This window comes from Dunckerocampus dactyliophorus, chromosome 6 (genome assembly GCF_027744805.1).
Source record: "Dunckerocampus dactyliophorus isolate RoL2022-P2 chromosome 6, RoL_Ddac_1.1, whole genome shotgun sequence".
Taxonomy (NCBI): Eukaryota; Metazoa; Chordata; class Actinopteri; order Syngnathiformes; family Syngnathidae; genus Dunckerocampus; species Dunckerocampus dactyliophorus.
The window spans coordinates 1,472,683-1,485,015 of NC_072824.1; the positions used below are offsets into that span (position 1 = coordinate 1,472,683).

At 45.6% G+C, this 12,333-nt stretch overlaps 1 protein-coding gene across 7 annotated transcripts in view; it reads right to left on the minus strand.

Annotated features, from left to right (window-relative positions):
• lrba (LPS responsive beige-like anchor protein) overlaps nucleotides 1-12,333 on the minus strand; it is a 284,780-nt gene that overhangs the window by 213,955 nt on the left and 58,492 nt on the right. For 6 of the 7 annotated variants that reach the window (XM_054778108.1, XM_054778107.1, XM_054778105.1 and 3 more), the window contains exons 23-29: nucleotides 11,806-11,987; nucleotides 11,468-11,621; nucleotides 10,655-10,835; nucleotides 7,593-7,693; nucleotides 5,945-6,052; nucleotides 4,323-4,455; nucleotides 3,487-3,847 (exon numbers count right to left, since the gene is read on the minus strand). In XM_054778108.1, the coding sequence (XP_054634083.1) occupies nucleotides 3,487-3,847; nucleotides 4,323-4,455; nucleotides 5,945-6,052; nucleotides 7,593-7,693; nucleotides 10,655-10,835; nucleotides 11,468-11,621; nucleotides 11,806-11,987 (1,220 nt within the window). The remainder of the gene's footprint in view (nucleotides 1-3,486; nucleotides 3,848-4,322; nucleotides 4,456-5,944; nucleotides 6,053-7,592; nucleotides 7,694-10,654; nucleotides 10,836-11,467; nucleotides 11,622-11,805; nucleotides 11,988-12,333) is intronic. The other variant, XM_054778104.1, reaches the window with a different exon arrangement.

Here is a 12,333-nt window from a genome sequence, read left to right on the forward strand (position 1 = left end):
GTGACAAACATGCAAAAAAATAAGAAATCCAGAAGGGGGCAAACACTTTTTCGCACCACTGTAGTAAAAAGGGTCATTTAGTGCTAATTGGTTGTATTTTTAGTCAATCTTTTGGAAAAGATGATGCGCTTTTTAGGTTGTAGGATGGTGTGAGAAGATGAAAGGGTGTTTGTGTGTGTGTGTTGAGGGGGGTGCATACAAAGGCTTGGGAATGCTCTGGCAGGGTTGGGAAATCATAAATGATGGATTTTTGGAGTGTTTATTGGGGGGGAGCTCAGAGCTGGGCTTCAAGGTGTCTGGCTGTGAAGCGGGACGCTTGCATGAAGAGGCTCCTGAGCTGTCAGTCTATGGTTTCCATCGCTTTGGCTAGTGATGTGCTCAGCGGGCAGGAGCCAGTCTAATCCCCCTGATATGAGGAGACCTGACAAAGCATTCCTCAGATAAAGACACGCCATCACACAGATGCTGAGGAATTCCCACAGCATGACTGACTGACTGTGTGGAGAGGGGGGGCTCTTTTCAAAATATGAGAACCTCCATGTGAAAATGTCCCCCATGCAGGAGTCTTGCTTCTCCCATCTTTCTCACTCACCCCCTCAGCCCTCAAAGCAAATCTAAACCAGACCAGCGATCGTCCTCTCTCACCTGGGCTCGTCTGCAGCTTTGCCATGAGACTGTACGACCAGGGTGAGCTCTGTTGATACTCTGCATGCACCCACCCACATTTCTTTTCCACCCATTCCCACCCCTGAATTTGGATATCTACCAATGCCGATACTATTCTGATAGCAGAGCTCTGTTTGCTTTCATGTTCTTATCATTATTGTTGATTTGACATGAGGCTGTAATAAGCTCTATGATGATACTGGAGGTACCAACGTGAAGCCCAGACATCATGAAATAGTACGGATGTCCATAACATCACCGTAATGTCAATATTGGGGTTTTTCCCTACAATGAAAGCAGATTTTTAATGATGACAAATGATGACCTCATCAAATGCCGTCTGAAGCGTGTAGGCAACTGTGGGTGGCTAGTGGCAAGCTAGCTCACCCCTGACTAATGTTACGTCTGCGGTGTCTCCTTCGGATATTAAACTTGCAATTTGCAATGACTGCAAAAGCGACGGTCATGCGAGGCGGAAGCAAGACTTTTCCTTCAACACTTCCAATTCCCAGGGCGAAAGCCATCAGTCAGACAATCATGGGAGTGTATCACACTGGACAACCAGCCCTTTTCTATCGTGCAAAATGGCAGATTCACCAATTGCAAGTATTTCTCAGATGTTTGCTTACAGTTGTACAATCTTGTTGACAGCCACGTGAAGAAGCTAATTGCTGATGCTATATCCATTAGCTTCATTATTGATACGGGTTCATTCCAACACAGCAGATGTGTTATGTCACACATATCGGTATCGGTTGATAACGGAATTGGAAATTGAGAGTTCCACAATATTGCCATGTCGGATATGGGCAAAAAAAGCCAATATCGGACATCCCTTGTAAATAGGGATGCTCCGATTGATCAGCCACCGGCAATATTGGCCGATTTCCATAAAAAACACGTGATCGGCATATGGCAATAAATGCCTTTCAAAGCCGATCCCAACAACCGGTTGATGTGCGGCTGCAAATCACGTAAGGTTGCCAACAACATGACGCCTCTCATATTGAGCTTGACAGACTACACCAATCCATGCCAATCCCTGAGCAAACCGATTGATCTTCCACTTTTCCTGCACCTTTCTTTACACCATTTGACTAGCTGTTGCCTAGCTAGCTAGAGTTATCCGCCTAGCTTGTGGTCTTGGGACTCCAAATGTGACTTTTTAGCATAGTGGCATTTTGTTTTTAAACCAAACAAGCACCTTTTTGTCCCACGGGGAAGTGGATATCACACTCATGGGCTACGCACTGACTTTTTCAATGTAGCTGTCTTGTTGTCATGATACTAATGATGTCTTGTCCTCCAAACGCGACTGAGCAAGCCTACTTGTCTGGAAGAACATTACTTTCCACTTTGGCCGTGCTAGCTAAGCGTGCTCCTTTACATTTTGCAGCCAGCTAGCAGATAGCCGGCAGGGATACCAACCGGATCTGGTGCTATCTGCAAATTCTGATACGTGAATTACACCTGTATCAGCACCCCATGCTGGTAATGGATCATCCCTAGCTGATACCAGACTGTAAACACGATACCAGCATCATTTAGCTGCAACGCTAGCATCTGAGGGTCTCTTCCCACTTGGAGGGGGAGAAGAGGCAAACCGGCAGCTGACACACAAAAAAAGGCAGGAAAATGCAGGGGGTGGGGTGAGGAGGGTTGGAGTGAATGACTCCTCAGTTCAAAGGGGGTTTCTGTTGGATGTTTTTCTAGATCCACCAAAAAGTTCCCTGCGAGGATACCGTGCTGAGACGTCTTCAAGGTCAGCACTCTTGTCGGCATAAACGCTATGAAACTGTCAACTTGGGGGAAAAAGGAGGGGGGGTCACGAGGGAGAGAAGACAACATATGGATTCTTGGGGAAAAAGATGAAGTTGTCAGGCCTGTAAGAAGTGTTTGCCTCCAAAGTGCAAAGAAAAATAAATCCATTCGGCCCCTTTCACACAGAAATCACATCATTTATCCACCTGTGTCTTTTACACACAACCCAGCACAAGCCAGCACATTTACCTCATATTTAGTGTCTTTTAAATGTCCATATGGACACCAAAAGACACCCTGAAGACTGGTTTCTACTCCTGTGTCAAGGCACTGATTCCAGATCAGCATTTGCAATAAAAGTAATCCATCTCATTGGTTGTCTTTGAGACAGATAGATCAATAAATGTATATATATATATATATATATATATATATATATACACACACACACATACATACATACATACACACGTATATACACACAGACAGACCAACCGATAGCACAGCTCTGCAAATACGTCATAATAAACTTAAACACTTAAAAATAAAACAAGTCAAGATAGGAGAGATAAGAAAAATAAGAGAATAAGAATACATAAAAACATTGAGATCACTTCAAATTGGTAGTGCGATATTGATAATAAGGTAGTAAGTCTGAATAATTGCCACTGTTCACTGGCAAGCTAGGAAGCTACTAAGCGAATTGGGCAATGAGAGTGTGGGTTGACGGGGGTAACAGTGCCCCTAGCGTTCAAGCAGAGAATTACACATCCTGCACTCAACCACAACAAGAGCGAAAAAAGGGAACGGCGTAGTGACGACACAGAAGCACGATGCTGCTGTGCTATTATTTAAATGACAAACACACCACATGGTGGCGCTGGTATTCAACCCCAGAAGTCGCAGTTACTTGAAAGTTCTCACAGAGCTAAATACGTAGGGGTCTGACAAGCACACGTGAGTAAAGATTGGTAGAAAAACCTGGCCGCCACAAATGAAGGCATCCGTGCAGTGAAGGATCATTTGTGTATTTATGATAGATGCTACACATATGCTCACCTATCAAAGGAGCGGATCTGCAGGGAGTCTCTTCTGATGTCGCCCACGCCGCCTAGAAAGGCTGGCGGCAGCAGGCTCGGGTCCACCGTGAGGTCATCGCTCGGGCCGCTCACGAGGCTGCGCAGGATGTCCTTCACGTTCTTGCCCTTGGCGTCGCCATGCCCGGCGGCGTGTTTGACCTCCGAGGACAGCGTGGACAGGGCCTCCGAGATGGCGTCCGGGCCGCCGTGGGCCGGCGTCGACGACGAGAGCTCGGCCTCACTGGCGGCGGTCACGGCGTGCTCGTCACCGATGCCGGAATCGTACCGGCGGAGGGAAACGCCGTTCTCTGCTTCCAGGCCGGCAGAAAGGGCAGCGCTATCTAATAGAGGAAGAAATGAAGAAATGAAGAAATAAGTCTACAAAAGCAAACAACCACCGGGTCAAACACCATTGATGACATTAACAGCTGTGGCTGAAGGCAACCTGGCAGGAGCTGCATTTGAAGTATGACGATGGTGATGGTCAGCATTCAGCAGCGTTATCTAGCGTTATCTCTGCATGCGCTTGAAAATGTTGTTGTTGGTGTGAAAGTCATGCCTTGTTTACAATCAAGTCATGAGCGCTATCAATGCTCACTCAGCAGTTTGTTGTTAGCGCTATTACAACATTGGTTCTATGGCTGCTGTCTCCTGCAATATACCTGTTCATAAATGAGCATGTGGTCCAAGGGAGCTGCAGTATGGTTTCCTTCCCACGTTCTCATGCACCACAAACCACAAACAAGTTGTGAAATGGCTTTTCACAAACGTCCTGGCTACGGTTCAGGCATTTGCAGCGTTTGGGATGTGGTGTACCTGTGCTCCTCGACGTCTGAGCGTGTTTCTTGTCATTGTGGGGCTCCAGGATGTCGCGGTACTTGGACACCATAAGGACGGAGATGAAATAGACCACGGCCAGAGCCAGAAACTGAGCCTGCTTACTGTCCTCCTGAAACAAAACAACATGCACTCAACACCTTCTGCTTAAGCATCACTTCACTATGTCATGGTAGACCACCACAATGTACCCCACCATGCATGTATACGTGGCACAAAAGCTTTTCAACAAAACAATCAGGTTCCAATCAGCAGGTCTGTAGAAATTCAAGTGTCTTTTGAACGACTCCATCAAAACTGACGCTAGACGCAACGTTTTTGCCTCATGTTGAGATGCCAAGTGGTCTTACAAACCTAGAATAAAACCACGGCACACAAAAAGATGGCGTAAGTGGGAACTCAGTGAACACATGAGTGGCTCACACTGTACACAGAACACATGGAGGATATCAAAGAGTCGCACAAACAGATTCTATACAAGAATTCATCCTTACTTACAGTATATGCCTGTGGTTGTCTTGAACACTGGAAGGGGCGTTGCAAGGGAGGGAGAGACGACGTCTCAATAATGAGCGCACTACTCCTCATAGTTAGCACTGTCCATTTCATAGGAGCAGATCCTTTCACATGTTCAAGGGTACCCTATTTATCCTTCATTTGAGCAGCTTGGATATTTTAATTGGTATCAACATGTTAGCTTTTTCTAGTAACATTGCTCTATTTATCCACTTTTGCTGGGATTTTGTTTATTTTATTTGTGCAATGAGCCACGTTCCTCACATGGCCCCTGCAACCACTTTGGACACCCATGCGGAGGATTGTGTCCAAACTATTTAATTGGCTCTGTTGGTCAGTTGCTGGGTTGCATTGTGGAGGGTTTTTTTTACAGCTTTCAGACATGCATTGCGGAGACGGACCTCACTCCCGCTCGCCTGCTTGGTGGATTCTTCACCTTTGTTGATGGCTTGTATTTCATTAGCCAATAAATGCATGACACAAGAAACACTTCCTTCTTTGTATATGCGCACCCTTACTGGCTAAATTGTCGACACGGATCTGTTCTATGTATGAGGTGTGTTATGAAACGGAACCGGTGATCGCCGGTGCTTAAACGTTGGCACAGAGTCAAATGTCATGGGCGTCAATAGAATGATTAAGGATGCAGACCAGACCCAACATCTACGTGGGTTGATCTGACAAATCTTGAAGTAAAAGTCATCAAATGTAGAATTACTACAGCTTCTGTTTGGTCCCTCTCTGACACTGACGCTGTTAACAACCAAGGTTGGTTGGATTGCAAGGTGTGCTAAAATGCCAATAATGTCTTGCACACTGCCACGTCCATATTACTGTATTATCATTCACAGCAGCAATGATGCCATAGTTCACAGTCTGATTGGCTTCTGGCGGCCCTGTTCTCCCCATACAGCGTTCTTCCAAACCAGAAATCTCCTCACGCCTCCAGGATTCATCATTTATGGGAGTGTGGTGGAACCACAAAACGCAACAACACACAACACCGTAACGCGAAAGCATGTAAAATGATCATGACCGGAATAGAATGAATCCATGTCTGCTTCCAAAAAGAAGATGCAACTCACAATATCTCTGAAGACGACAGCCCGGAGGCGGTTGATATCCATGTCCTGCAGCAGTCTCTCAAAGTCTCGTACAGGAGACATGCCGCCTGTCACTGCGTCGACGGGACTCTGCGTGCACAGGAAATGCAAGCATGAGACATTTGATTTGCTGCAAAAGCACATCTATGTGCTGTTTGTTTGGAGGGGTTTGGGTGTGGCAGCTTCCTCCAGGCAGGGTGTCATGGTGGAACATGCTGTCATTATTCAGCTGCTTCACAAAAGAGCAACATGACTTTACTGGAAGTCACTGGATCAAATCAACAGAAGAAAAAATACAGGAATACCATAATACAATAAGCTATGAGGTAATGTAATAACGCTTGGTGGTCAGTGGGAGGAAAGCGTGGGGCTTTGTCCCGTCTGGCTTAGACATGGAAGGAAGACTAGAAGATACGGTCGTCCCTCATTTATGGCGGTTAATTGGCTCCAGACCAACCATGATAAGTGCATTTCCGCAAAGTAGGATTCAATATTAATACATGGAATATTTTCATACTTCAGAGCATAAAACCCTGTTTATGACCCTCTAAATACGCTTTGTAACATGATTACAGCCCTCTAGACATGAAGCAACACCCCTGTGGTCACCTTGACACTCCTACTATTCTTTGTTCACACCACATTGCTAATGCACAGGCTAGAGGATCACACTTATATATTTGTATGTATGTATAAGTTGTTTGTTGCGAGCGCCCACTTGTCCCACTTTGGCCTTGAACGCACCATGTAACTTTGTGCCACGCTACACAGATAGGCTACTATACTGTATTTTTACCCTTTTTCTATGTAGGAATGCATCAAGGTAAGATGTGATGGGCTTACTGAGTGCTCATGTGCATATTTGTTCTCTGAAAAACAAAGGCTGGTACTGGTGGATGGTGGCTCTGTATTCATTTAGTGCTTTTCATTTGATGTTGTTTCTGTCATAGTTTTACACATAATAAACAATAAAGAAATAAAAAAGACACATGAGATAGCTAGAATTTGTGGGAACACGAGCTGGTCCATGGGTGAAAAAAGGTTGGGGGACCACTGAGAGACCCCCCCACTGATGTTTTCCTCCAGTCTCGTCTTGTCAACGAAAGCTCACAGACGACTCGTCACGTCAAAGAGCCACGTTTAGCTCATCACCGTCTCATTTACATCACGAAAAAAGGTTCGTCATCGTCATTGACAAAAATACTGATTTTCATGCATAAAAAAGCACAACAACAAAAACGGACGCTCTGGAAAAAACCTGTTTAGGAATGCACATAAATGACTCCAATTTCACATCTTCCCCAAGACACAGTTACTACAAGCACGAGCTTTATTTCAAGGCCTTTATGAGGTACAGTAACCTTTCCAAGGGGGTGTACCGCAGTAGTAACCCTCATGTTGTTTAAGGTAAGAAGATTATTGGATTGTTGTGGAAGTCTGGCACAGTCAGCTATCCTGCTCAAGCCAGGCTGTGTATTTTACATAATTGAAGCTAGCTTGCCAGCTTTCTTTATTTTTCTCAAGCTGACGCTGGTTTCTGAAGGTATTTGATGGCATTCCACGGGCACGTGCACCCAGTGGAGTGTCCAGCAAGGGGCTTAGCAAGCTTAAGTAGAAGGCTCGGACTTGCCTGTGCTGTTCCGGCTACGTTGCTGAGAGCGGAGGCTTCTTTGCTGCGCTTCAGGTGCGCTTGCTGACACTCCAGACAGTTCCTCACAGCCATGGCACACACTGGGAAAAGAAGGCTGGAATTATCAAGCAGAGCAGCAGCGGGACAAAGGAGAGACAAGAAAAGAAGAAGTGGGGCCGTGACAAGGTCGGCCCAACTCTGGCAGCATGGTTCACTCCTGGCCTGCTCCAAGGTCGCAGTGCAAGAGTGTGTAACAAATCACACGTGCTGACTGGGCACCCCCTCCTCCTTTTGTTTTCTCCTGCAACTTTAGCGTGGAAAAGTCTTGCTTTACAGACGTTGCATGCTGCTCTGCTACTTGACAAGTGACAAATGTCAACTCCCGGCCATTTAGATAGCAAAAGAGGGAATGATTCCATTTGGCTTTTTCCATTAGGACCACTCTCTCATACGGCCATTTATTTAAAAACACACACACACACACACACACACACACACACAGGGAGAAAGGAAAGGGAAAAAAGGGGGGGGGGGGGGAGCTCCTAGACGCTAAAACCTTGTTACACTCGCCCCAAATCAGATTAGCTGGCAGCGACGGGGCGCGCATACCTCATCAAATATTCATTTCATGACGGCTGCTTTCCGGGGCGTGTGGTGTAGCTTTTCATGTTGTTTGGATTTCTGCACAACTCTGATTACGGGAACGTCCACGCCAACATACCCTGCGCATGCTTTTACATGCAACCTCCAAACGTAAACACTTGCAAAGCATGCCTGCACTCCCAACACGGTAAGCATCTCACGCACGACCACAAAACCTTTTTCACTCCTTAGAAGGACAAACATCTGATGCAACAATCAAATCAACGTATGCTTCTGAACCGGTTCAGAGGTATTCTTTGTTGTTAGAGGTGTTTCTTTGGAGCCACCGCAGCAGGTGTACAAGTGACAGCACGGTGGGAACAGTGATGACAACCATAGAGCTGGAAATACAACCGTTGATGTAGGAAAAACACTAAAAGTGACTTTCTGCCATGGCTTCTCAGTGCAACATGGCTGACGCCATCGCTTGTGGACAACAACACGATGTTGAGTTGCATTCACTGTATTTTCAGGACTTGAAGTCGCTCCAGAGTATACGTGGCATCGGTCAAAATATGCATCATGAAGACAAAAAAAAACAAAAAACATACAAGTCACACCGGAATATAAGTGGCATTTCTTTCACTTCTTCATCTGTGCCGATTTTACACCAGAAATGACTAGAAAATTCATTAAACAATGGATTATGTTCAATATTTCAAGCTAACAAAGATAAAAAAGTTTCTGTTTTGAAGTGTGCAGGAGTATGGGGTACATGGCTTCTGGTCAAATGCCTGAAATGGGGTAAAAAGTTTGGGAACAACTGGACATCAAAGAGTAGCGTAACTGCAGCCTGCAACATTCCTTCCATACTTCCAGGGAACTAACGATGGTGTTATCACATGGATGCATTGTGAATTGTATCGTATCATGAGGTACCCTGAGATTCCCAGCCCTGATCCCGATACTTGATGCGGCCCAGCCTCACCCAGACTCTACCTCCACTGGCCCCCAGTCAAATTGAGTTTGAGACCCCTGGTTTACAGTATTGGCAGTTAGCAAGCAGCTCACACGGTTAGCTAACTTGGTAGCCATGATGACCACAACAGGAGACAGCACGAAGGAGATAGATTGACAATGGTGTACAGCCAATCAGGAGCAGAAGACAATGGGCGGTGCAGACAGAAGAGAGAGAGAGACAGCACAGAACTACACACAACACTCAACTTCCCACAATGCAATTCTTCTTAAAAGGCCAGGCTCGGCCAGTAACAGTGTTCATACACTGTAAAAGCAAACAAAAAAAACAGCAAGTTCACAATATGTTAGGGATGCTCCGATCAGGGTTTTATGCTGCTGATTCCAATGCTGATCATCGATCACCGATCACATGGATTCATGATACATTTTTCAACAGTTAGGATGCACACGGCAGACGTGATTGCTTTGGTTTTGAGGGAAAGTGGGAGGACAACGTTGCCCAAGATGTTAGTAGGGCAAGACACTACACTGCACGAAAGGATCGCTGCAAACTGCAGTAATTTATCTGCAATTTTAGGCATTTATCGGCGATATCGCAATTTTTTACGAAAATCAGTGGCCGATCTATAGGAGTATCCCTTTTTTTTCATGTTTTTTTCCAGCCAAGGTATTAAAAACATTGCGACTTATACAGTAGGCCAGGAAATACAACAGTCGAAGTGAAAAGACTCAGTCACCAACAAACTTGAAGGGATTTATTTCACAGTTAAGGTTTATTATTCTGACATATTGCGGTCAAAAATGCTAAAAAGTGAAATGCAGCAAGTGTTAGCGCATATTGGCCAGGGGTGTCCAAAGTGCCATTTATGACTGTTTTATTGTATAATTAACATGAATTGATTATGAGTGAGAAATGTTATTTGATATTTGACAAACTAGCTAACCAATCAATGCCAAGTTTGTTTAGCATACATAGCTGACCTACACGTTAGATTGCTTTCAGCATCAAATGTATCATACCCTTCAATTGTTAGGTTGACAATGTTCAAGTGAGCGACTAATGCATTGCCTGTACACTAAATAAAAGGATGTAGGATGGTTTGCCAATGGAAAAATACCACAAATAGGACGAGTGAGTGGGTTTCCACTGTACTGGTACATGGAGCCATGCATGACGGACGCAGCAGCGCTGAATTACGTACACATTTTCAAAGTAGCGCTGGAGTATAAGCCAAAGTTTAACAGCGTGGAATAAAAGGGAAGCAAGGAGCCCCGAGGCCACGCTGCAGCAAGGCCATTATGGCTAAATCACTATATCACCATGCGGGGGGGGGGTTAGAATAACAGCAGAAGAGAGGGCTGATAGCGGGGTACAATACGGAAGGCGAGCTGATGGAGGGCTTGGCCGGCAGAGGAGATAAAAGAAAAGGCAATTTATCCAGCAGAGAGCAAGGTCGAACTTTAAAGAACTAAGAAAATAGAGTAGCAAAGTGTCCTACCGAGGCGCAGGCACTGTCGCAGGATGCCGCCCGATGACATGTTTTTCTCCGCCTCGATCTCGGTGAAGTTGAGCGAACTGGCAAAGACCAGCACGTCCATCAGGCTGACGAGGCGCTGCAGGAAGGCGACGGAGGCCTCCAGCGCCAGGCCCTGCGTCGGCTCCGTGTTCTCCAGCTCGTGCTGCCGGCAAACACCGTAAAGCCAAGTCAAGATAAAGCGAGTGGAGTAGTACTCGTAGGAAACACACACATCACTTCAACTTCTTCAGACGCCTTTCCTTATGTCATGGCCTCATGTGTGCCTTTATTTACTCAACTGCAGAAAGTACCAGGCATCTACTGCAGGTAAGACTTTACCGAGCAGGGATTATAATCAACAGAATAAATACATTATTAAAATAACTGATCATATAAACTACTGTATATAATATGTACAAAACATATAAATAAATATGTATAAAGGTCTGTCAGGGGGATGTCCTCCATTATCATGTCTCTTGCATTGGCTTGACACGCCACCTTAAAGGTGAGCTTTACAGATGCCATGTGCGCACGTTTACAATGCACGTACACATGGAAGTCTTATAAATATATTTCCTTGCAAAGGGCATAAATAAATCAGCCTGCGAGCAGCCTTGGCCGGGTCACACAAGCTAAAAATCCCATAAAAGAGCCACAGACGCTGAGGTCAGACAGCAGTTTAAAAAAAAAAAAACTATGCTAACGATGTTAGGGAGCGGCTAAAGGCGGGCTAATGCGATTTTGGCGAAAGGTCGATGCGGATGGATAACTTCCTGCGTCGGGAGCACTCACGGAGGAGGAGGTGGCGGCGGAGAGCAGCGGCAGGATGCCTCCGCAGGCCATGACCAGGTTGTCCACCACCTGGGAGATGAGGTGCACGCTGTTGTGCACAAACACCACATTGTCGCCGCTGTTCACAAAGTCCAGAACCGTCTTGCTGGAGTGGCTGAGAAGCGAAAGGAGACGTGGAGGTGAGGATCACTGATGATTGAATGCAACTTCATCAAAATCTATTTACTGTGTGCTGTACAACTCTAAATTGTCTTTATTTACTATTTGTAATGAAATGAAAATGCCATTATTCATAAAAAATGACATTTTTAAATGCATCCATTGATCATATACTGTACCTCCTCCACATTTGCACGTCAGTCTCGATGGCAAACAGCAGGTCCGTGAGGAGGCGCTGGTGCATGTGGGACCAGCGGAATTCCGGGATGCGGAACAGGGTGGAACGCGGCGCCGACGTTGCGCTCTCTCTCTGCAGGCCCGAGGAACCCCCAGCGGGTGCCGTTAGGCCTTGGCCTGTCTCCTATAGGCACCACAACAAAAATAGATTTAGGAGCGTTGAGATTTAGCCAGTCAAGCTGCAACAAACATGACATAAACACTGCTGACATGCTGATATGAAAATGGTAATTTTGGAAAATGGAAAATTGTGGCTACATGTAGGTACTCTTACGGTATATTATCTGTGAAATGCCCGTTTTCATACACCGAGTAGTCCATTTCCATTTTTCACAGAACACAGGCAAACTGCATACAGGACAGCACTGCAGGTCTGCAGTACATGGTACTACTAACGGGGGATCCAACACAATTATTGGCAAAAAAAAGTCTCTAAAGTCGCACTTGCATCATGAGACACACAATGATGT